The following is a 25,395-nucleotide window of genomic DNA, read 5'->3' on the forward strand; positions in this document are numbered from 1 at the left end:
TAACTCTTTGCCTTCATGAGGCTGCTCTTCACAAAAATAATAATGAATTGCAATTAAGACCTGAAGGACAAAAGGGAATTATGTGGGAGGAAAAAAGAAAAGGAAAAGAAAAAAAGAAAAATTATGATGACAAGAAGACATTTTTTTTTCCTTCTACAGCATATGAATATCTGTCAGGAAAGCAGAGAGAAGACTTTTAGAACTGTCATTGTTTAGTGTGACAATGGTGCCACTGTAGATAGTGAAACCAATGATGTCATCAAAGCAGCTGGAGAAAAGTTTGAGATGGCTCATCAGATCTTCTAAATTTATATCTGCTTACATATCCCCATAGCTACTTTGTGTTCTATTCTACTTTGAGGCGATATTGCTGTTTCTTACTGAAATATGGGATATTTTAGGTGTAAAGTGCTGCTATGTTTAATGCTATTTAGCCTTCATTTATGCAAAGACTTTGGGAAATTAAGTCTCATCTCAGATTCAGCTGCCACCTGTTTGTCCCCTGCTAGAATAAAGTTCCACTTTATAGCATAGACCTACGCTCAAATCGTGGTGAGAGTTTGGGCTTTAAAAGACTTCTTTAAAATGTATTATTTCTGGATATGGTATCCTGCTGTCATTGTAAAATGGAATGGCCCTTTGATCACACTGAGAACAAACAGTTCTTTAAACCAGTCTTCTGATCCATCTGAATGTGGAGTTTGGATAGAGACCCAAGTTAGGTGCAAAAGCTTTGGCCCATATTTTCTGTTATCTCTCAGGTTATTAGAGCTCTTTGGAAAACCCTGGGAAGACCTTTGGAAGAGTTCCATAAGTCCCTCTCCCATTTAGTACTGCTACGGTATTTCCAAACAAAATGTGGTCATCAGTCCTCTGTATTCACCCACACAAAGCACAAAACCAAAGGTAAACCAGCACTATGACAGCTTGTAGCAGGCTGTGTAGGGTGGATCCACAGACTAGGGACTGCAATATTTGGCACAGGACTGCATCAATACTGAAACAGCAATGTTACCGGTAGAATCTGGAAAAGACAGCTTTTAAACATGGAAAAGGAAGAACTAAACTGCAAAAATAAAAATAAATAATGAACCCTCAAATATTTATGATAAAAAGGTAAGTGAATAATATTGGACAGCACTGCTCTAAGTGACTAGTGAGGATTATACATCCATGTTCTGTTTTCACCTGGGGTGGTTTATATTACTGAACAAATTAATGCTTTTTCATACACTGTAATCACCATTTTTACTTTGCTACATTACTGAATTTAATAACAGGTATAGTTAGGGAAAATTTTGCCAACTGAGACATTCATGCAATACTTAATGACTTCAAAGTATGGAATCTTATCCAAAGTTTACCAGGACTTTCAATTTTATGAAAAAAAAAAATATTGAAAATTTCACAAACTCTTTTGTATTTCCTTTACCAATAGCCAGTATTTCTTGCTTCCATTTTGGAAATATAAAAATTTAAGTTTTTCTTAAAATAAGATGAAACATATTAAAATAGTACAGTAACGGACAAAATAATAGGTGACTGCACACTACTAAATTATCTTTTCAAAAAGAATTTATGTCAATCCCAGCTATTGCACTTGCATGACAGTTCATGGGTGTGGGAGGAAAAAAAATGCATTTTATTTGCATTGTTTTACCTGTTCTCTTCGTTGAGGATTTTTTTAGTTCCATGATGATTGCTTGACGTTCCATATTCACTGTTTACTGTGACATAATAATAATAAAAAAATAAATCAGCTATTTAGCAGCTTTAGGGTATGTCTACAGGGACAGGTACAGACAGATGCAAGCTGGTCTGTCTGTTCTTCAAAATGGCCAGAAATGAGCCAGCTCTGATCCAAAGTCATACATAGACGCATTCACATGGCACTTGTGTGTTGAGGTAACAACGAGGGTTGAGCAACCCAAGTTCAATTACTTGATTTTGGACAGGAGCTGACTCTGTCTGACCCGGTCAGGGCATAGCCAGAGGATCTTGGGTCTTCTTGTACTTGTCCAAGTAGTCAGGCTGCAAAAACCTTCCAGAACAAATAGAGGCACAACAGTGACAGCTTAAAACAGCCCTTTCAACGTCCCTATAATGTAAAGGATAAAATCTTAAAACCTGTTTTCTTTATGGTAATATGAATTTGGATGCTTTTCAAAAATCTCACTGCAGTAAAAGATGAATTAAAGCTTTATCCTTTACTTACACTTTAGAGGTGATACATCTATTATGATATGTGATTAATTAGCCCTTAAAAAAAACCCTGTGAACAAGGTTTTTGTGGCTTTCTTCATTTCACCATTCATTTGCTTTCTCAAACATATGCCGGTGATTTGTCTTTTTCTTGTATTAAAAAAAAAAAAAAAAAGGCAAACTAAGGTGCGTAAATTTTGTTTTAGTTGATGGAAATACTAACAATTATTTAGAACTACTCATTTTCCTCAGTGTGCCTAAAGAAATGTTTCCAACACTGTGGTCTAGTCCAGCTCAAAATTCCTCACCGGAGTCAATAGGAACTGAACACGTATATCAGAAGTCAAACTTTGCCTCTTTAGGATTTCTAGAGCATTTTTTAAAATCTCTGAAGGAACACCCATATAAAACACAGTCTGAGGTAAGCCCCATAAGGAGAACAAAAGCGGGTATTATTTAACAGCCTCGCCAAAATGCAGTGGATCTGGAATAAATCAGGAAGAGTTTGGAATGGATTTATTGGAAGGGTGATGCTTCTGTTTAGCTTTCCGTTTTTTATGGGAAGAATTAGAAATGTCATTTGGCAGATGTCTATAATGTTTTTGGAACTGGAAGGAAATTTGGCTTTTCCATTTGGTGTGGGTGGATGTTCCTCTAGGCCACATTTAACATGTAAAATGAGAGAGGTGGGTTTGAAACCCTTCCTAAAGGGAGACCTGTAGTTGCATGTTTTGCAGACTTACCTTAGAAAATCCTCTGCCAGCAACCTGCATACCTGATCCATATGTTACCACTAGGGAGATGGCCCTAAGCATCAGTTTCACCCTTTTTGCAGCACAAAGATCCAAGCCAAAAAAAATCAAAGTATCAGGATTCAGAGCAACAAGAAATCAATAGACCAGATAAACTGGTTTATCCTCCTTGCTTTTTGCTGCTGTGCAAAGGAGTTATAAACATGGTCTAACCAGCCAGATTCTACCGTGCATCTAACGTTATCTGCATTTTGTGTCACTAAGTACATCTTGGGTTTATGCATGACATTTTATTTAATGGCTGTCCTATCTGTCCCTCCCTGAGTGGGACGTAGTCCTAATCTTTCTCAGCTTGGGGGTGGGGTGGGGGTGGGGGAGGGGCCTACTGCTGTAACACTGATAATAATAAATGACAAAGAAAAAGGGAAAACTTATACATTGCAAGAGACCACAGGAAGCTTCAAACAATACCACACAGTGCTAGATGCAAAAACAAAACTGTAAAGATGCAAAACAGGAGGACTTGAACATTTCACCAATGTTGATAAAAAATCTAAGTTTATTATGCCCCAAGAGTGAAGTCTCCTTCCCCATGAGAAGAAACTCTAAAGGCGTAACTGCTGCTACTCATACATTTGCCTTATAACAAAAAGATGATCCTGCCTCGATTCTTGTGTCCTGCATCATTCCTGAAAATTCTTTCAGGAACTTGAACTGCAAAGACAAGGAAACCAATCTGGTAGTATTTCTTTTCTGTGACTTGACAAAAGCATTAACAGCAACAGCAGCATAATAAATGTCTACAGAAAACAGTGAAGCTTGGTGCAGAGACTCTGGAAACATATGTACCCAGTTAGATGAATTCGCTTTGTGCTGCACCTGAGCTAATAACCCCTGCTGAGAGGTTCATAGGACAGGTTAAGCACTGCAACACCATCAAGGAATTATAGATCAAAGTATAGATCAGTCAATGTGCCTGCAATCCTCATAAAGATACTGAAATACATCTATAACAATCAGTTTGCTAGTGTTTAAGGTGAAATTAATCTTACCTTGTTTGGCCAGCCAAAAGCTAGATTTATATTCTAATGGTGGAACACCTTGCTGAAGGATATTATAGACAATAATTTTAGAATGGCTTAAGAGTGTAGGCTTTAGAATTAACAAAAAGGTAATTCAGAGCAATTAAAACACTAAATTGGATGCAGGAAGTTTCTGGGTTAAAAGCTGCTCAACTATGAGAGAGAGTTCCTGGGGTGGTATCTGTACCAGCTAGTATGTTTTTATGTATCTCCTACTTCTGTGAAGAGTAGGATAAAGTGTGATACAGATCTTTTGTCTGACCAAAGGTGGCTGGTTTTACATTTTCGCGGTGAGACAAGGTCATGGTATTCCACTACAGTGAATGCAGGCATAAGCACTTCCACAGCATGTTCTAGATGTAATCACCATAAAATGTACATGCAGCTGATTGAAAGATATTTTTTTTTTCCAAAAATCAGAAGCCTGCAGAACGAGGCAATAACAATCTTCCTGTATATAGTAGGTAGTATATTAGAACAGGGTCTCAGCAGGAAATCCTTCATTAGGATTGTTTAGGAACAGATTAGGCAAATACCTGCAAGGAATGGTTGTAGTACATTTAGTCCTTCTTACTGTAGATGATTACACTAAATGATCTTAAGTAATTCTGTACAGTCCTGCCTTTTTCTGCATGCCTGGAAAAATGTCACCAGCACTGTTATTGGACAGTGTATTTTATAAGCCATGAAACAATGTTCTACTGGCGCTCTGTGTTACGCTCCATGAAGGCTGTGCACAGGGAATTATTTTTGGTAATAACAGGACTGTTCCGCCCCAGAGATATAACTGTGAGAAGTGGGATGTGCAGTTTTCCTGTATATTTAGTAAACTACACTAAATATAATGAATAAAAGGCCATGGAAAACTGTTGTAATCATCAGAACCATAAATTGATTATACTTGTAACAGTTTAAAAAATGGCAATGCCATTAAAATGGATAAAATAAGGAACTGGCATTCTATTTCTGAATCAGTGTGCCATATAGTCACTTGAAATGATTATGTAGTGGTTAACCAAGTAGGAACAGGATGCAGTGATTCAGTAACGAGCAGTAGGTTTCTGTTCAAGATCCAGACATCTAAATTTAGGAAGCAATAAATGTAGGTGTCTAAGCTAAGTCAATGGAGACCTAGTCAATCTGGTCAAAGGAGTCTAGAGTGCTATTAGTCTAGTCAAATCTCTCAAAAAGAGATTTGCTTTAGGAGATTTAGGAGTCTGTTGATCCTCTGACTACACAGTTGCCTCTATACAGGTACCTAGTGCAGTAACTTGACTCCACCTGCCACTCCTGATGGTCATGCCAGACTCATGCAAATATCACAGATACACTTGGACAATTCAAACAGCATAAAAACTTCAAGTGTGAACAACTGAGAGTAGAACTCCCATGGACTGCAACGGAAGCTGAGACAACTCTGTCACATACAGACATACGCATTTAATACAGAAGCTTGCCCTGAATTAATTATTTCTAAATTAATACAGATTTTTTAGAAATAGTAATCTTTTAATTGTCGCTTAAAAAAAAACCCAGAATTTTAAAATATTGCTTAGACTTGGTTATGGAATTATATGACATTTCAAATAGACAGAAGATCTAAAAAAAGATAGGGTTTACATATACAAATAATGTACAGATTAAGACTTAGTAAAACAGTTTCAATACAATCTCATGTATCTGAATGTGTAGAAAAATTCTTATCATAAGAAATCAGTACAGCATCAGATCCATTTTAATTAATCTTAAAATTAAAAGTATAGATGTTTCCATCTGGGCTAGTTACACATACTCCCTTTCTTAATCCAATCAGTTCATCCTAATGTAGATGAATAAATATTAGTTTAAATAGGCCATACAGCTTGTACCCTACAGGTGCATTTACACTAATTATTCAGTGCATTGGAGGAGTGTTTTTTGGTGCAAATTTGTCTTGAATCTATATTTGGACTCTTCTGATTTATACAGCTAGTGTACTTGAAGCACTTTTGCTCCTGATGGAGCCAAGGGGGCCGTTGTGCAATGGGGTGCAGTTTGCAGCACCACACTTGCAAAACGGATGCAGGGTCATTCGGCAGTTACTCTTTTGCATAGGCTAGGGATGTGCTGTCAATCAGCAACCAGCACCAACGTCGTTGACACTAAAGAAGCAGTGTGAATATGCAGACCTAGAAGCGTAACAGATCACAACAAACCCAGTCCCATCCTTCACTCTTTGCTCTGTAACACCTGGTAATGCAGACACATCCTAAGATTATTCATTTGCATACGCTAAAGATCAAGGGAGCGCAAGGGCAGTGAGTGTAGAAATAGATGCATAAGCTGTGGACATCCAAAGTGAGATGATTTTCATCCATGCAGGGCTCCGCTGTGCCCTGACTTCTTTAAAAAATACTTGTAATGAAGGCAAAGCAAAGCAAAGGGAAGCAAGGCAAGGCAAGGCAGTGGAGAGGAGACAACATCCTCAATTTACATTTACAATTCCTTTATCAAGTATTTAATATTTCAGAAAGGTCTAACTTAGAAAAAATCTGAATCCAAAATGTAGTTATTTTCTATTTGAGGTGTGGAAAGCAAAATTCTGGGCTATAATCATTTTAGGTTTTGTCAGTTTAGCCAATGATCTAATAGCTCTGAGGACTATGTATTTACTCATTAAAATACTATTGCTGAAGGGGAAGACCAGGCTTAGAGCCAGACTTCCAGACAGGAAGGCGCTGGGTGATCAAATCAAAGTCAATCCTGGATCTCAGTATTCCCTTTACAACACATGTAATTCTGACCTAAAGAAAACTAGACCTTGAGAAACCATGATTTTCTCTCCTGCAATGTCTGCACATTAAGGTTGTCTCACGTCACATACATTACCACTTTTCTGACCAGGGAAGCTAATGTATAGAAGTTTAGCCTTTAAATCACTAGGACTGTCTAAAATATTTTCTGTTACTTCTATACTTCAATAATATCACCCCACTAAACAAGTTTTCATATTTAAACTGTGAGCAATAGGATGCGTTTTCCTCCATTCAGCAAAGCTGCAAAAAAGTATTTTATTATTCCTTAAATACTGACATATCAGAGTTTATATATTTTCTGGATGTCCCAGGGCTGATCTTCTGGGCATGAATGCTTGCTGTCCCCTAGCCAGCTTGCTAGCCTTGCAGAACCATCCATAAGCTATAGCTAAATAGCTGTGTTCGTGTTGTTGGGCTTTCTGAGGGATACCATTTGCAGTGTCTTATTGACTTAGCTGTTTGAAAAGCTGAATTTTTGTGAAAAATCTTCCCTAAGACCACTGTAGAGAATAACTTTATCAACATATTTAGCAGAAGAATTTTTGTCTTTGCACACTGTCAGCAGTGTCCATTCACACTGGAAAAATAACATAGATCCAGCACAACTCCATGAGTTGTTTTTCATTACTTCTACACAAGTTTTCTAACAGAATCCAGATGGAGATGATGGACAAAGATGGACTGCCATCTGAGCCTTGATAGGCTGTAGTAAACTGCAGCTGAGTGACACACAGGCACTCACTGTAAAATTCCCCTACACCTGCTTCAGGAAAACCCAAGAGAGTTCAGACTTGGTATGCATTTCTGTGTCTCCAAAATGTCTTAAGAACATAGGGACTTCCTATAGCCTCAGAGAAGTGGTACATATAGCCCAGGATTAAGTTTCCGATGGTGACAACAGAGATTCTATCTAGGGAAAATATGCAGACATGGTCACTGTCTGCAGTCCATTCCCTTCCCATCCCTCTCACATCCACCACTGTTGTACTGGGATATTTGACAGTACACCCCACTCCACCCCATTCATTTTAACTTCTGTTCAAGGATCTATTGTCTGTAAACATTTCACAGAGACATGCAAGGTACATGTCTCACTTGCATGTCTCACATTTTAACAACAAATTTATGAAGACAAAGGAGGTTAAGCCGGTCCAGAAGCAGGTTGCAGCTGAGCTCTCGAAGCTAGTTATCATTACAGGTGTTGACGGGACTGTGTCTAGCTGTGAAGGTTGTTTGTCCCTGGAGATTGCCTTATGCATCTTCTCAACTAACTCCTGATTACAGATGTATCTCAGCTTGGCTGCCACTTCTCAAAAGTCTCCTAAGTGGTTCCTAAATAAAGCTATGGTCAGCCTCTTCCCTTACTGGATGATCTCCCCTTTCTAATCTTTAGCTAGCAGGCAAATACTGAATATTAGTCTATTATAGTCCTTACAAATGTATAATCACTAAAAAAAACGGGGTTTTAATTATACATTTATTATACAAATTATTATTATTATAAATTTATTATACAAATGTATAATCACTAAAAACCTGTTGTGATAGTCCCTATAAATTGGGGGAAGCTGAATCCAGGGATTAACCATGGTGAAGATTCTCTGCAGGGCAATGACAATCTGAAAGCAGAGATGGCTCTTTCACAATCACACTTTAAAAATAAGAATAAAAGAAAGTAATATTTACAGTCCTGTGGTAAGGTTACATTGCTTACCAGAAGGATATTTATGTGTCACGTCATCTAGGAAATGCAGTGAGGTGTGCTCCTGCTACTTCTTCCTCTCTGCAGCCAGGAAGGGGGCTCTCCAGAGATGCTTTCCTTGTCCCCTTCCTGCTTCTAGGCCAAAAATCAAAGGGATCCTGCTTGGGCAATGCAGTGATAAATACCCGGAGAAAATCCTTGTGGCTGGTCAGGAGGAGAAGAAATGTTTGAATTTATAAAAGCAAGGTCTCTTGCTTTTTAAGGCACAGACGTGAAATGCAAGGTGGTTAGTTACATCTTTGAAGGTGTTAACCAGAAGTTCAAGTCGTATCTTCTCTGAGAATATTGGTTGAGGAATGGAACTTATTTGCTTGTGTTTTTCAAACAAATACTTTCTACTTATCAGATGGTAAAATCACAGTGCTAAGAGCATGACTGTAGCTTTTAACATGTATTGGTAGAGATGGTAAACATTTTCTTGGTAGCACAAATGACCAAACCACATGCACTGAAATTCCAGCAGCTTTGACCACATTAACATTTTACCTTATGCTAATGATCTTTTGTGTAAGCAAGCAGTTGGTAAAAAACGTACTTTTTTTTCCTTACTAGTGAGGACACAAAGACAACAGCCTTCTTCACCTAAGATAAATTAATTGAACTAACTGAACTGAACCATCTACTTCTTTCTTTTGGTCTGTTAAGAAAGTGCATAAAATGTGAACTTCTGAGGCATCACAAATATGAAGGAGGAACTCATTTTCCTCCATCAAAGAAATCCACAAATTATTTTTAAATCTTTTTAAAGCTGTGGAAATGTGGTGACAAGCTAAAGCAGGGAAGGTCAGCAGCCTCTCTGACTGGAACGGTAAAAGCCTGGTGGTGAACAGGAACCAAAGCCCATCAATTATGTGAAAGCCCTAATATTCTGTGGAAACCAGGCTCTCTGTCAAGGCTTAGGAGCCAGTCCTCGTCCTTAAAATTAACTGAGCTTTGGGTATGAGCTAGAAACTCTCCTGGTTTATGAACTGTGTTATATTCTTGTTTTCCATTTTATCTGCTTGCTGTTAGTTAACTGTGTTATAGATTATGCTGGGTTGCAAAATTATAAATCAAACATAAGTATAAAGGTACCTGGACATTGAACACTGTTGCTTCATCTTATCTTTAATGCAATTCAAATGTTTTATGGAAAAAAAATGAGAAGTTTGTGTATAAGCCAATGGCATCATGTCAGCTTCCAGTTCCTACCCCCTTGCAATACAGTCTGTGGTGGGTGAGTCATCCATATACCCTTACACGGAATAACAGCTTTCTTAACAGATACGATCATGCATGTCACCTTACTTAACTGAAAAGACTAGTCAAGAGGCTCAGTAAGGTGAGATTCACATGATGACTGTCAGTAATTAACTGCAGGATTCACGTGCTCAAGGCCTGCAGACAGCTTTCTACCATGATTAATCCACTGAGCCTTAGTAAGCAGAGCTGATGCTTCCCTAAATCACAGACCTTCTCTACCTCTGAATCTTGCAGAAGTGGCCAAATTATCCCCAAACAGCCCAGCCCAACAAACAAACAAAACCGACATCATACCAAAATGCAGGCTCTGGTATCAGCAGGGCAGCCGCAGTGGCTGCATGGTCATAAAGTCACAGCTTTCCAGGGATGCTGGCATCCTCACGTATCACAGCTATGTCAGCCTACCCACAAACATCCTTCCTGACTGCCCAAGGGCCCAGGTTTTTCTGTCTCTTTTCTTCATCTTGGATTTGTCAACATCCCACCATCCCTGTCTAGGAGGTATAGGAGCTCCTTTTTGTTTTATGTGAGCTGAATGCCTGGGGGCACTGAAGGGGTTAAGTGGAGGAAATTCTTGTCAGGTTCAATAGAGAATCAAGCATTTTAAAGGATTTTCTGTAAGAAGAACCCAGTATGTCTGACATCAGAGCCACAGCACATTACAGAGAAAAAGTAAAATTTTTACTTAAAGGGGTTTTTATACTTTCAGAGTGGAAAATATTCATATTGTGGTTTTGTACTAAAAATAAATTCTTCCATTCACAGCCAGCAACAGGTAGCTGAGGTTAGATCAAACCACTAGCTTACTAATGACTATGAATTGCAGTATCTATAGAAATGACCAGAATTCAAGGCAGCCTCTAAAATAAGCCAGATGAATCATTCTTGAAAAATATTATTCACTCCGTAATAAATAGGCTCAGCATAAATGTCTGCCACACAAAGCATGCTTTAAGAATTTTTTAAGAATGTAAAACACTGTTGCATGTAAATGGAAATTATCAGTTTTCTTCCTTTTGCAGGGGTTCTGCTTTTTTCGTAACAACTCTGGGAACATTCAAGTGATCCCAGGATCCTAAACTGACTGCATCGAAAGCATTCCTTTTGCACAAGCATCTTCAACATAATAAATACTAGCTCTTAAAAGTGTTATAAATAAGGAATCTGAACTTTCTTGAGCTATAGTGAAAGCTATTGTTCAACAAAGATGCAGTAAGAAACAAAAGCTGATAATATTTTTATCTTTAGATTCTTATCCTACTGTGTAAGATATATTTTTTTTTGTAGTAAGTTACTGGATCAGATGCTCTGCTAGTGCAAATCACCAGAACATCGTACCATTAGTGCAGCCTGGTTGATTTACCCAACTTGAGAATCTGGGCCCCAGTCAAATTATTATAAAACAAAAAACAAAAATCAGAAAAAAACCCCGCAGTGACAGCAATCACTGTCCTGCAATGCTGATACATAATTTTCTACAGGGTTGTATGTTCATATTTCATATTCCATAATATCTCATTAAGGCAAGTGAGCGATCTATGCCCACAGGACTGGCAGACCCTAAGAGACCTGAAGGAGACTAGGACCCTTAGGAAAGACCGACCAAAACAAACAAACAATGGGAACAAATCACCAACAACAAATACCAACCTCACCAAGGAAGCAAATATCAAGACAGCGAAAACCTTCCACTTTACACTTTTGTATTTTTTTTTTTGGTCTCTGGTGTTTCCTTGCCCCGGTAAGCCTTATTGCACATCTCTGAAATGGATACCAAGGATGGCAGTTTTTTCATTGCCATGCATGCTGTAGCCTGCCTTCACCAGAAAAAAAAAACAAAAACCAAAAAGCCAAAACCCCAACAAAAAAACACAGATGAAAAACAATACCTTTCTTCCCATCGACATGAGACATCTAAAACACATGTAGACAATTCAGGTTTACATCACTAAATTAAGAAATGAATGCTCTTTGTGTCTACTTAGTGTCTGTACTACTGTGGGACTGAATCTCTCAGTAAAGCCAAACCAACAGTAAATATAACAGACATTATTTCATGGCCATTGCTACTACAGCCCTCATATATCTCGACAGGATATTTTTTTCTTTTTCCCACTGAAACCCAGGATATAATTTACTTATAACCTAATAATTTCATTTGTAGCACATTTGCAACAACAGAGGAAAACTGGTAAACCCATTGTGCCTATCCCAACAAAAGGTTAATCTACTGGGTTCTTCTGCTTCTCTGTAGACATTAAAGATTTTCAACATCTAAAAAGCTCCTATGCTTTTAAAGAATATTTAAAAGATTTGGTGTCATCAAGATATGCACATATTTGGTTTATATAACCACATCACCTCTGTGCACTCACCCTCCCTTTTACCACTCACCCTCTGATGGTGTCTTCTCCCAGAGTAGTTTATAAATTGTGAGGGGCCGGGAACCTGCCTGTTTGTGCATTTGTGTGAGAGCTTATATCAGTGCTATTCAGTGATTGACACAGCCTTTGAAAGTTGCCATATTATGTATGATTAGCAATAAGAAAACTAGCATCTTCATCACTCATTTCTCACTGAAAGTACAGAGTGGAAAAAAGCTGTTCTATTTACTGGACCAACATACCACACCTGGGAGACCTCAATATACACAGTACAAAGTACAGGGTAAATGCACTCCACTCTGCAGATGTACTCTCTCAGAAGTGGGGTAAAGAAGTGCCTTTCATGGTCTCATTTCGAAACTAGGGGAGAATGTTACAGCGAAACTAATACTCTGAAAGAATACTAGTAACAGTGAAACATGGTAATAGGAAGTAGCTTTTTTCCTTCCATTTCTTATTTCCCATAAAGAAGATGTAATTATGATGTGCAGATATATATGTATATATATACAGGAGATATAGCGTTCAATACAGAAATGTAACTGTAAAAATATTTTTCCCATCTTAATGGGCATCTTAGATCAAAGCAATGCTACTGTGCATGGACAATTCTTTCTTAGAGTAGCTCACTGTAGTTTATTTTAAGCATGCTTTCACTCATTTAACTTCAGGTAGTGCTTATAGCTGATGTAGTAATACTGTCACAAAATACCATGCAGATACTCTTAGCATGAATGAGCCTATGCCAATTAACCAGATTGTCAGCTAAACCAAATGAATACCCTCCCTAGACTTTTTTTGCAACAGCTGAGCTAAAGTGAATTCAGTCAAACTGTTGCAGCTTCAGTATACAAGAAAGGTTTGATAACAGTAAGCTGAAATAAAGGGGGAAGAATCTACACACAAGCTTGTATCAGCACAAGCCTGTCAGTAAAAAGCCTAACAGGAATCTGTAGCACCATTAGTGGAATTACCCCCAAAACAGAACCTCTCAGCAAAATCTTAACGACTGGCGTCTAAGGGAAGCAACTGCATATATACTACAGCAGTGATAGAAATAAATAATCTTACTCATAGAATAAGTTAAGTAGGATCAGAATGAAGGTTAAAAATCCTAAAGTAAGGTAGCTATTCCTTGATTCAAAAGTGTGTCTCATGCAATTATAAACTTTTTTTATTCCCCTAGGCAGCTGGGATTTTCCCAGGATACCCATTCAAGTGTATGTTCAATCAGTACATATTCAGGAATTCACCTCTTGTCTATACAGAGTTTCAAGGAGGTCAAGGAGAATTTTGTCATTGCCTCCAGTGAGGCCAGGCATTTCACCCATCAGTCTTGCAGCTGAAGTGAGGTCTTTGGATAAAAACTATGTGAAATGTAAACAGCACAAATCCTGGCCACATTTAATAAACTGAACAGGATGTCTCTCCATCTGATATTTTGCTTAGCTTAATTTATCAACTTAAAGAAAAAAAAAATAGTTGACATTGTTCCGTTTTTCTAAAGATGAGATTTTAAAAGGTGAATTGACAGTCCTTTTCTCTCCAGCCACATCCCTTGGACTGCATGTATATAGAAATATATTTTGCATATGCTTAAAATACTTTAGTGAGATCCATTCTCTCACATGCCAAGCTCAAGTGCAATACTTTACACACCGCTTATTTCTCTATGAAAGCCTGCAAAATCACTCAGCAATTGCAAGGTTCCATAAGCCACCCACTCTATAACCTGGGAACTAATGGAGCACGGGGCTTAAAAGAAAAAGGAGAGAACACTTTCCGTATCTTGTGGAAAGATGAAGTCATAGCAATTATCATGGGGGGAAACTTTTTTATGACTGTTTTCTTCAAGATGTATGTAAGTTCCAAAAGTAGGATATACCATCTTGATTCATTCTTAAAAAACAAATACTATGACATGAAAGCTTGCTTGTTACTGAGAGATAAAAATAGGAAAAAGTCTTGGTTTATGACTTGTCAGTAAATACTTAAGTAAAAAGAAAAAATATCATTCCCTAAATCAAACAAAAATTTATGGACTCAGGTTTGATATAAAATATCCATTTTGATATTTAAACATCCACTTGAGCTAATTTTAGGTAGCTACTCTACATTGGAGCAAGAGCCCCTGTCACCTAAGCCTTGCAAAATTCTAACAAGTTACACTGCCAACTGCCTTAATCCTTTGACAAAAACTGAAATATGTTCCTTCTGTGCAATTAAGTTACTACTGGGAGATTAGATTGCGTCATCCTAACTCATGAGTATGTCTGTCTTTGTGAGTGAATTCCCTCCCTGAGACTGGATTTGTGGGAGGGATCTCCTTCCTCCAGGACTGCAAATAAATGTGCAAGAACGTTCCTGGGCACCATGTTCCAGCTGGCCCTGAAAGGACAGCATCCATGCTGGGCAACCCCTTTAACCTCTGCAAGATGGGAGCTGCTGGCAAGCTGAATTTTGGGAATGGCCCTGGAACATTTTAGCTCCAGAAATGTGCTGGGGAATAGCTTGGGAGAATGCTTTTTGGCACATGCTTAGCTCACACCAGGGAAAGTCTTAACGCTTCACTAGCGTGGGCAATTGCAATCCATTGTCCAGGAACATTTCCACCTACCGTCTGATTTACTAGTACAGAAGTGGCCAGGGACACTGTTGTGCACTTTCAGACTTTGTACTGTGATTGAATGTAAGCTCAAGAGAACAGCTCAAGCACAGTCCTGATGTAAAGTTCATTTTTTATACCATTATACTCCCCCTCCCCCCATATATTTCAGAAAAACATACACAGTCTTGTCTTCCACTTGAGATGAAGGGATCTGAGGAATGCCTTCCTCCCCAAGAACAGTATTGAGAGTAGTCAACAGTGTGCAGTTAGACTTCACATGTAGCTGCAATATTATGGAATCCTCTTGCACTTGTTTTAAAGTATGAACACAGTGTTTTTCCAACAAAAAAAGTCACTGAGTGATAAAAACATACACACAATAAACAACTGCATAATCTCTCCAGAGCAGCAGGGGTAGAAGACAGTAAACCCACTGCTAAAAGGTACAATTGCATTCAATGAGTTCAGCAAGAAGGCATTGATACTCCTGCTTTTCTTTACTGCTCAACACAGCTGCAGTTAGGTAAGTTCCCAAAGTGCATTCTGGGTCCCTCTACTTATATACGTCACAGTGCCAAATGCATCGGGGGGGAAAAAAAAACCCATAAAACTAACACTCCATTAAATTATCACTCTGTCTACAATAATTAAACACCATGACCCAAAGCAAATGACCCAAAGCAAACAAAACTATTACAAAATTGTCTCCTCTTTGCAATAGTTTATGAAAGAGAAATGAGAAGGAAGAATAACTTTGTTCACTTTGTGTATTTGACAGCATTTGTGGTACACCAGCTTTTACATGTGTCTTACATGATAACAAGAAGTAACATCAATGCTTTAAAAAAATCAGTAATTGATAAAAACTGCACTACAGTGGAAGCTGACAAAGGTCTGAATTAATTTTTAGACCTAAGGTGGAACTGTCTGTCTGTAATTAAAGTAACAGTTTTAACTATAACCAATTAGTGCATTTTATTTACAGTGCAACTAATTTTGAAACACGGATTGCTATAGCCCTGATGTTTGACTTCATTTCTGAAGATGGCAATGTTAAGTTTGAATGGTCATTTAGAAATTTTTCATTTTGGTGTCTTTTTTGAGACACACTGAAAGAGCATCAAAATATTCTTTTGTTAGTATAGCAGCCTTCAATACCTAAAGGGGGCCTACAGGAAAGGTGGAGAGGGACCTTTTACAAGGGCAGGTAGTGATAGGACAAGGCGTAATGGTTTTAAGCTCAAAGAGGGTAAATTTAGATTAGATGTTAGTAAGAAATTCTTCACTGTGAGGGTGGTGAGACAGTGGAACAGGTTGCCCAGAGCAGCTGTGGATGCCCCCTGCTCCCTGCCCCAGAAGTGTTCAAGGCCAGGTTGGATGGAGCTTTGAGCAACCTGGTCTAGTGAAAGATGTCCCTGCTCATGGCAGGGTGGGGAGTGGTAGAACTAGATGATCTTTAAGGCTCTTTCCAACCCAAACCATTCTATAATTCAACAATATTGACCACCGTATGATTTATGATTGGTTGATATATACTGCTTCTTGATCAAAATAAAATTAAGGTGAAAAAAAAAATATTTTAAAACCCCATTTTTTTCAAAGTGCTCTCTACGCCCATAAATTGGTGATTCATCCTGATACACTCTTGTGTACTGGCTCAGACTCTTAAGTTAAACTTGTCCCTGCAACATCCGATTTGCATCAAGTGCCTTCTCTTGTAACATAACTCAGGTGCACCAAGTGGTTTTGTAATTATACAGCAGGCTTTCAGAAAAGCAGAGCTTATAGAGTCTCTTACATTTTTAAAACAGACTATCTCCCTTGGCAAGATTGTTTTAAAATGTAACAGAAGCTCCTAAAAATAATGCTATATAATAGTAGGCTATGTTGTCAAAGCCTCTGGTTATTGGTAAATTCTACTGAAATGGGAACTGACTTATTTTAGTCTAAAACTGAACATTTTAGCCATAAGCTTCTCCAACCAGCACGTAGGATTTGAGTCAGAGAAAAATAAATAAATAAACAAACAAACAAACAAATAAATAAATAAATCGTTCCTACCACACAGGCAATTAGAAACTTCAGATACGTAGTACAATGTCTGTTGCCTTTTCCGAAGGTTTAAAGCACTGAACTCCCACCTGTTTCAAGCGAAACCATTGCTGTTCATGCCCAAAGGTAACTGCATCAGCTCTCTTCTGAGCAATCCCTGTGACAGAGGAACAGCAGATGATGCTTTTATAGTAGTAAGACCTCTGTCTCTGCCAGCTGAAACACAGAGCCAATAGGTTAAAACAAAGGGGAACTCTTTAAAGACACATAAAGCCTTCTTGAGTAATAAAAATCACACTAAAGAAATGAAAATAAGATGTTTTCTGAAACTGTGGATTTCAATGTCACATGAATGGAAAAACACTTTGTATCTCTCTAAACCACAGGATAAGCACAGCAAGGTAGTCATTTTTCCCACGTTGTCTTAAACTTTCAGACACAGAAGTCTGACAATACTAATGAGAAAAGCCTGTTTCATCCTCCTCTTTCACCGTTTGTCCTAATAAGTGGCAGTAAACCTTTATGTACTACGGCTAGGAAAGGTCAAGGGGAGGGACAAGGACCAGAAAGAAGAAATACATAAATAAATAAGACTGCCACATAGGGCGTCTCCTCAGGTTGAAACAGACGGTATTTTTGAAAGAGAAAGTACTATTTATACACACATAGTTTCCATGTCAAACTGTCCTGATTTCAGTGAGACATCAATTTTTATTTCTAAACCTCCGATTTAAAATCAGATTGTGTAAACAGGAATAAAACTGAGTATTTTCATTGCTAAGGATATGGTGTGCTTTGTCACAACGTAGTCTACCTGCAACCCCAACCTGAAATTTATTTTTTTAAGATGAGCCAATTTATTGCTGACATATTCAGTAAGAAATCTCTCCAATACTATTCATACAGACATTACACAATCAAGCGTGCTTTCACATTCAGCCAATTTCTTTCTGGGTCTCTGCTCCAGTGATTGATTGAGAAATTTGTCTCAGCAAATGAAGTCATTACTTGCTGTACCTGCACCCATCTGGGAACATCTGAGACGAGACAGACTGTTCAAATCTGTCTTCCACAACTGTTAATTCCTAAAAATAATTGAATGTTCCACTGCAGTACAGAAATGCATTCTATTGTCTCCCTGCCATCTAAGGATAAGCCTTGAGATTTCACTCATCACAAAAATGAATTATTTTATATTTTGATAAAAGTGAAAAAGATATTACAGATAATACTGTACATTAAAAAAAAAAAAAAAGGCAAGTCATGCTGGGTGCATAAGTGATCAGTACTTTGCTATTGTCAAGTCACTTCCACCTCACACATGCTGAGTTTTGTAAGAAAGTATATATAAAAGCTATTTGTTAATCATCGCGACCACTTAACTACTGCACTTCCTCATTTGGAGAATTTGGCCTTTTGAAGACTTGATTTGGTAACTCAGTTGAATATGTAAAACCTCACCTGAATATGATCTCAAATCCTTTAAGAACAGATTTTATTTCCATCTGAAGTACTCTATCTTTTTATTCGCCACTTGAATCCAAGTTTGTCTTTTTTTAACTGCTATGATCACTATCTCAAAAAGAAATTATAATCAAGCCTCAAACCATTAAAGAGCAAAATAAAAAATTTGCTTGAGGATATTAATAGAGATATTTCTAAGTTACTGTACAAGCACATTTTGATGCACTTATTTGCAGCTCATACCATACATACATAACTCTTGGTCCAATCCTTCAGTCTTTAAGCAAACCTTACAGTGACATCAGAATTTATGAGGTTAATGTATCAAAACACTAAAGCGACAACACGACAAATGGAGCAATAATGAGGGGTTTCCCCTCTCTCATGGCTTAATAGCTGTTTAAAATCAAAGTCCTGTATGGTGTGTATCTGGCATGACTTTCATGGCTATCCTCAAAACCTGTGTGCGGAAAAATTTCCTTTCTTGGACCTCCACTTTCGTATCTCAAAGGACAAAGTAGGCATGCTTTAATAACATTATCTCAACCCACTTGAAAAGTTCTCTTAATTCTTACTAAAACCATCTAATCTGTTTGAGGCAAGATTTTGGTTTTATTTAGAATAGTAAACCTTATCTAAATAACTGTAATATTAGGATGTTAATTAACGTACACAAGCCAACTTTTAAGAGTCCACTGCATACACGTGCTATTCATACTAACTGAAGCCTAGACCCTGCACCTGGTTAGCCCTACTGCCATCTTCCCATATGTCCTCATTTCCGAGTGTCATACATGCAACCCAATTCACTAGCAGTGGACTTACCTGGGATGGGGGGGAATCCACTATTTATCCTCTTTAAGAACCAAGTGGAAGGTTACAACCAGTGTTTCATGTTAAGACCAGCTTCAAATTTCACTATCGAGAAGAAGATGGTTGCCCTTTTCCCTTGGAACCTATCTAGGCAGTCAAAGCACTTGCTATAGTGCAAAACAAAACACACCCAGGATTTTAGTACTGGACTTCATCTAGTAGGTCTTAAGAGTTGCAGCCTCCTTGACTGCTACACTGCTCAGCCATACTGCAGTTTTCCAGTTTCACCTTCAGTTTTCCTTAGAGAGATCTTCCTTGACTGAAACATAAGTCACTGAAAAGACAGGGCTCTCCTTCAGTATTGTCAAGTTCATCAATACAGCCAAAAGACTAGATTTACTTTCTACCAAAATCAGTGGGGTTTTGGGTTTCTGAAATATAGTCTAAAGGTCAAAGGTTCTCCCCAGAAATGGACTATTGGATCATTCTCATGTTTGTTTTCAATCAGCAAGGCTAACCCAGGACAGTTTAGGCAGAAGCACCTGTCTAATTGAAGAATCACATTCAGTGAATGGAAGCGCATGGTGGTTACCAACCCCTTCAAGAACAAATTTTCTAAAAAAAAAAAATAAAAAAAAAATAACAAAAATCTGTTTATCAGCAGCCAAGTAAAATCTCACATACATGCCTCAACACTCGGTCACAGTATACTGATGCGCTTTAAATATGGAAAAATTACTCATACAACATAAGCCACCTTCTTCCTGGCAAATTCCTCTCCTAAGGCTAAATATATACTGCTTGTCTTTGTGTACCAAAGTATCCAGCCAGCTGATGCAGAGAGAAAAGAACACTAGCTTACATTTTTCGCTAGAGAGGTAAGGAAAAAAAAAAGAACAAGGCCCATGTATCAGCGATTTTTGTTTTGCAAGCTAGTCAGGACCTGCACTTTTTAATTCCACTTGATGATTGATAACCAATTCACACAAACACACAGTGTAAGATTTTTGAGTACTACAGACTTATGTAAAATAGCCCAAATAGCAGATCACAGATGAAAATTAAGGGGCAAAAAGATGTAACATTTACCCAATGCTCTGGTTTTCAACTTTTAGTGAGCTTTTAATTTATTAGTTATAACTTGTTTTTGTTGGAGAGGGTTCAGAAAAGGCTGTGAGATTTTTCTAAGCGTCAGCTTAAAAATACTTACAACTATTTCTTAAATGCCAGCTTAAGAAATGTATAAATAAAATCCAACATTAAGACCTCTAAACTTGGAGAGACATGCTCAGAACAGGAAATGATAGTTTGTTAATAAAGAAAGGTAAATCATTCTCCAGTCTTCCGGTGGGAAACTTGGCAGCAAAAGGATTTTGACCTCAGTGGAAGGTAACTGTCACAAATGACAAATCAAGCAACTTTCTTCTTAGAAGTGGGGCAAATGTTTGACATAAGGCTGGACTGCAGTCAGATCTATCATTCCCTGTGGCATATTCTTCTACTTTTAACAAATAATCCTGCAAGCTTTTTGCACTGACCATATTAATTTTCTTCTTTTTTTCCTCTCTCTCTCTCTCCCCGAGTAAAGCTGTGCAAGCCTAACATTTTTTGTGAACGATTACTTATTTCCTATTTGAAGCACAAAAGCTCATCACTTATAGAATAGGTCAAGCTTTCAATGCCTATTAGTCCCAGTCTGGAATGAATTAATGCATTTTCCTATGTTCATTTTCCTCTTCTGTTGTAGAAACAGTATTTGGGACCTTTGTGCAAAGGAAGGAAGCAAAAATCCTGTATTATTTTCAGGTAAATTAGTAAACAACAGCAAAAAAAGACACTTAAAAATTCTATTTTCGTATTAGACTCACTGTGACTGTATCACTGTAAAGTTTACAATTAGAAGTACCAGTTCTCCCAACTCAGAACAGTAAGTGGGAGGAAAAAATGACAAGTAGCCCAGTTTAATTTCAAACGTTAATATATTTTCTATTTTATAGTGAACATATGCATCGTTCACCCCTTATTTGCAGCAACTATGACGTCCTCATAAAAAGGGGTGACATTTGTAAGATGCCTCTTAAAATAAATATTTCTTTTTATAAAATAATAAAACTTCAAATAAATATTCTTTACACTAAACAATATGTTGAAAAAATTAGAAAATAAAGGCTGAATTTTACTGTAACTGTACAATATACATGAAGTCCAAAGGGAAATCAGAGTCTTGTAATAGAAGGTTTCCGTAAGACAAAATACAATCTAAAAACATACTGATTGATTCACATTCTTCCGAATGTACAACATATTAGTATAATATTTTGTGACTGTGCCATGCCTTATGACACCACGTATTTTTCACAGTTGAAAATATTATTGTATATACAAAAATATAGCACATTATCTCTGGCAGAAAACAATGAAAAAAAAGGAGTCATTTGCTAATTTACAAATTTTGCAAGTACTATTCACAAACAATTGAGTTGCCTAGGAGTGTCTGTGTTGCTTTAGCTTATGCAATATGTGGGTCACAATGTACTGCATCCCTTTTTTTTTTTCTGTATGCCACTAGCTGGATTCTAACAAGCGTATCAGTTAAGATGGCACACACACAGAAAAGCATTTCACTGCAAACAGCAAAGTATACCCCCAACATTTCTACTACAGTCCCAAGACCATAGCTGCTTAGTTGGTTGCATATGTACGTTAAAATAATCTTTGTTACTTTAGTATTTCTGACTAGTGATGCTATGTTGGCTTTTCAAAGTTCCTGGGGGGGACGCTGGGAACTTTGCAGCAAACGGTGTTGGAGTGTTTACAGCGGCACCCAGGCCGATTTACCCGGTCGTAACAGCCCTGGCACAACTTAAGGCAACCCTTGGCTGGTAGGTAACACCACAAGCAAGGCAGAAAGAGGGACACCACACCCATGGCGGACCACCTAGTGCAGCAATGTGACTGACTGCAGGAGCAGGGGTTGTCAGCACAGTTGTCCTCGTCATCGTTGGAGCAGTGATAGAAGAGGCCCTTCACGCAGCAAACGCAAGTCCCGTAATCAACCACGTTCTGGGCTGAGCAAAGACACTGCTTGTCACAGATCCAACATGATGGGAGGGTCCTTGGATAAGTGCACTCCTTACACTTACACTTCCCACAGTCCTCACACCTGTAGCTGTGCGCTCCCAAGTCTTCTTTGCTCAGTGGCTTCAGCTCACTTGACTTGAGCTCAGACTTGGGCTGCATTCGGACTATCCCGTCAGCAACTGGCCCCGAGGATGAACCTAGAAGTCTCTGTTCAGATGAATTACTGCTTGTACTTGTCCTTGTACTGCTCCGTGAACCTGTGCTGACTGTACTGATGGATCGGGACAGAGGTGCCCGAGGAGGGGCGTGTGTTTGTGCATGCTGAATCCGGCTAAAATGACGATGCTCGGGCAAGCCGTGGGGCCTTTCATTTTTGGGTTGGGTTGCTAGTCGAGGAGTGGACTTGACCCCTGGCCGTGGAGCCACCGTAGGCCCCTCCGTATACTCATTTGTGTTTCGGATGGCTCTGATCTGGTCCAGCGACAAGACATGAACCTGCTGCATCAGGACATCCCGCAAGTCAGGCTCCCCGTGCGGTCTCCCACTGTCACGCCGAGCTTGTAGCAAGGCCTGCGACCCGCTGCCGTGCTGAGCTCTCGTCTCCATCGGTGCCCGGAAGCGTGCTCACCCCAGCAGGCTTAGAACACATCTGAAATCCTGGAGCGACAAAGAGAGGATTCACTATTGCAACTCATTTCATTGCTCTCTCCAGCAGCCTTTCAAGGCTGCAGGATACTACAGCACAGCACACAATCTAGTAATGCATCAGCCATTAAAAAAAAAGGAGTCACATCTGGGGTGCTGGTCAGCTGCATGCACTTCCCTGCCCTCTCCTGCCTACTCCGGTGGAGAGCTTAAAGGGATTCTGTTCTAGGTCCACACATCTTAACTTGTGGCTCTAGAAAGTCTAGGTATTGCGCCTGCTAGCTAAGGCTTCCCAGGCCATCTTCTGGCTAGACCATGGCCTTCAAAGCGATTACACTTCAGCCACTTGAAGTGACTCTTCTTTTCACATCAGGCTATTGAAAACCTTAGATATATATAAAAAAAAAAAAAAAAAAAAAAAGCCAGCAAGTATTTAGCAAGTGTAATGTGACCAGCTGATGACAGACATATAATTCTCCAATTCTGTTTAAAACTGGATAATATTTTGGTAGGCTAGTCTCTTTACACATTAAACTTTATATGATGTAAATAGGAAATTTTAGTTTAATACCAATAGTCACAAGAAAAACACTAAATAGCAGTAAAATGTTTGAGGTTAGACATTAAATGAGTTAGTGCTACCAAAAACTTCAGCAGCACAAGTAAAAATATCTCTCTCCAGTATTTTAGTTGTGTGTCACACTCGTGTACACCACTGCAATTGTTATTTTAAGGCTCAACGCTACAAAAGCAATGATGCCATAGTTTTATATTTTTAAAAGGTGAAAAATTCCACAGACTACATTTCAAATTGTAAATATTACCAAAAGTAGCTTGTGGGACAGAGGCATGCATAATATAATCAAACAGTGACAGCATCCAAGAAGTCTACTTGATTGCAAATATTACTTTAAAGGATCATTAACTACAAAGCAGAAACGCAGACTTAATTTAAATGGAAACACAGTAAAAGACCCAGAAGATGAGAACTTGTAAATAACTAACTTCCACAGTCAGATACACAAGTTTCTGGTACTGCCCTCTAAATTAGTTAGCATTTGGTTTGCCCTTATCATATCTTAAAGTGGTTCCAAAATCCAATTACCTACACAAAAATCCAGAACAATATTTTACAATTAAAACCCAAGCAGGAACCAAGCTTCTTACAAGGACCACACAATGTCTTCAATTATACCTAGAAAGAGCACCACAGTGTTACTCTGTACACACCAGCTACCAACAATAATACTATACCGCAGTATAATAAAATATAGCCAAACAGTTTAACAATTAATATCTCAAGACACTGTCTTTATTCTAACAGCAGTGGAAAACATTTAACCTTTTAACTCCTGGCTTCCTCCCCTCAAGTGCTTTTTGTTTTTAAGAAAAAAAATAAAAACCTAAATTTTGAGAGTGACCACCTACTTTAGATATTGCCAAATCCTGGTTTGGACACAGACTGTATGTCATGCTAGCCCCCCGCCCAAAAAATAAAATAAAATTAAAAAAAAATCTGTCAAATTTATCTTGAAGCACTGCTTCTGTTTTCTTCAAGTTTAAACCTTTGTCATACAAGTTTCAAACAACAGCCTAAGCAGACATTTCCTCATCTGAAACTATGTGGAGATATAAGCTAATAGAAATTAAAGTATTTTCCCCATCCTTGAGAGGAACTATCAGCCCTATCTGCCCTCCACGTCCAGGTTCTAGCCGGGCTCGGCCAGCCGAGAAGGTAGGCTGAACCAAACCCTGCCTTCTCCAGAGATGACAACCCGGCGCAAAAGCAGAGCTGACTCTGACCTGCAGGCGCTTAAGACGACAGCGGTGGCGGAGCCCCCCTCGGACGCCAAGGTGGGCGCTGGAGGAGAAGCCCCCGCGCTCCGCTCCCGTCCCCGCTACAGCTACACCCGGCGCGGAGGGGCGCGCAGCAGGTGGGAGGCGCGGCCCCTCGCCTGCCGGAGCGCGGCCGCAGGCGCCGCCGGCAGCCCCGCAAGTGCAGACAACCTGGAGATAACCAGGAGACATCCTCTGGGCTGGGAGGTGGGAGGGGGCTGCTGCAGCCGCCTTATCAGGAAAGTCAAACCCATGTTTCCTTTTAACTCTTCCCCCCTGCCCTCCCCCGAGAGATGCTAAAGAAGACTTCCCCTCCCGGGTAATGAGAGGCGCCCCGCAGACGGTCTGAGACAACACCTCGGGGACAGTTGGGCAAAAGGCAGATTACCCCCCCTCGCCTTGCCGTAAGCACCCATTCAGCTTCACAAAGCCAGCCGCTGGAAAAGCTCCTCTTATTTTACGCATATTCTGCAAACTGCCGGACCTTCAGTCCGCCCCAGCCCGGAGGGACCCAGAAGGCACTTTCAGCGGGCCATCGGTCCGAGTCGGGCGAAACTCCTTTTTCTCCCCCCGACAGATCCGCTAACAGGGCAAGATGCAAACCTCCGGCATTTATTTGCAAACATACATTCGCCTGAACATTCTTACGGGAAAGCACGTCTTCCCCTCCTCTGATC

At 39.1% G+C, this 25,395-nt stretch overlaps 1 protein-coding gene across 1 annotated transcript in view; it reads right to left on the bottom strand.

Moving 5' to 3' along the window:
* SPRY2 (sprouty RTK signaling antagonist 2) overlaps nt 1-25,395 on the bottom strand; it is a 76,294-nt gene that overhangs the window by 48,916 nt on the left and 1,983 nt on the right. The window contains exon 3 of the mRNA XM_080374601.1: nt 1,661-22,894. Within this exon, the coding sequence (XP_080230727.1) occupies nt 21,902-22,843 (942 nt within the window). The 5' untranslated portion in view covers nt 22,844-22,894 and the 3' untranslated portion in view covers nt 1,661-21,901. The remainder of the gene's footprint in view (nt 1-1,660; nt 22,895-25,395) is intronic.

The sequence above is a fragment of the Falco punctatus genome (genome assembly GCF_963210335.1).
Source record: "Falco punctatus genome assembly, chromosome: 2".
NCBI classification, from domain to species: domain Eukaryota; kingdom Metazoa; phylum Chordata; class Aves; order Falconiformes; family Falconidae; genus Falco; species Falco punctatus.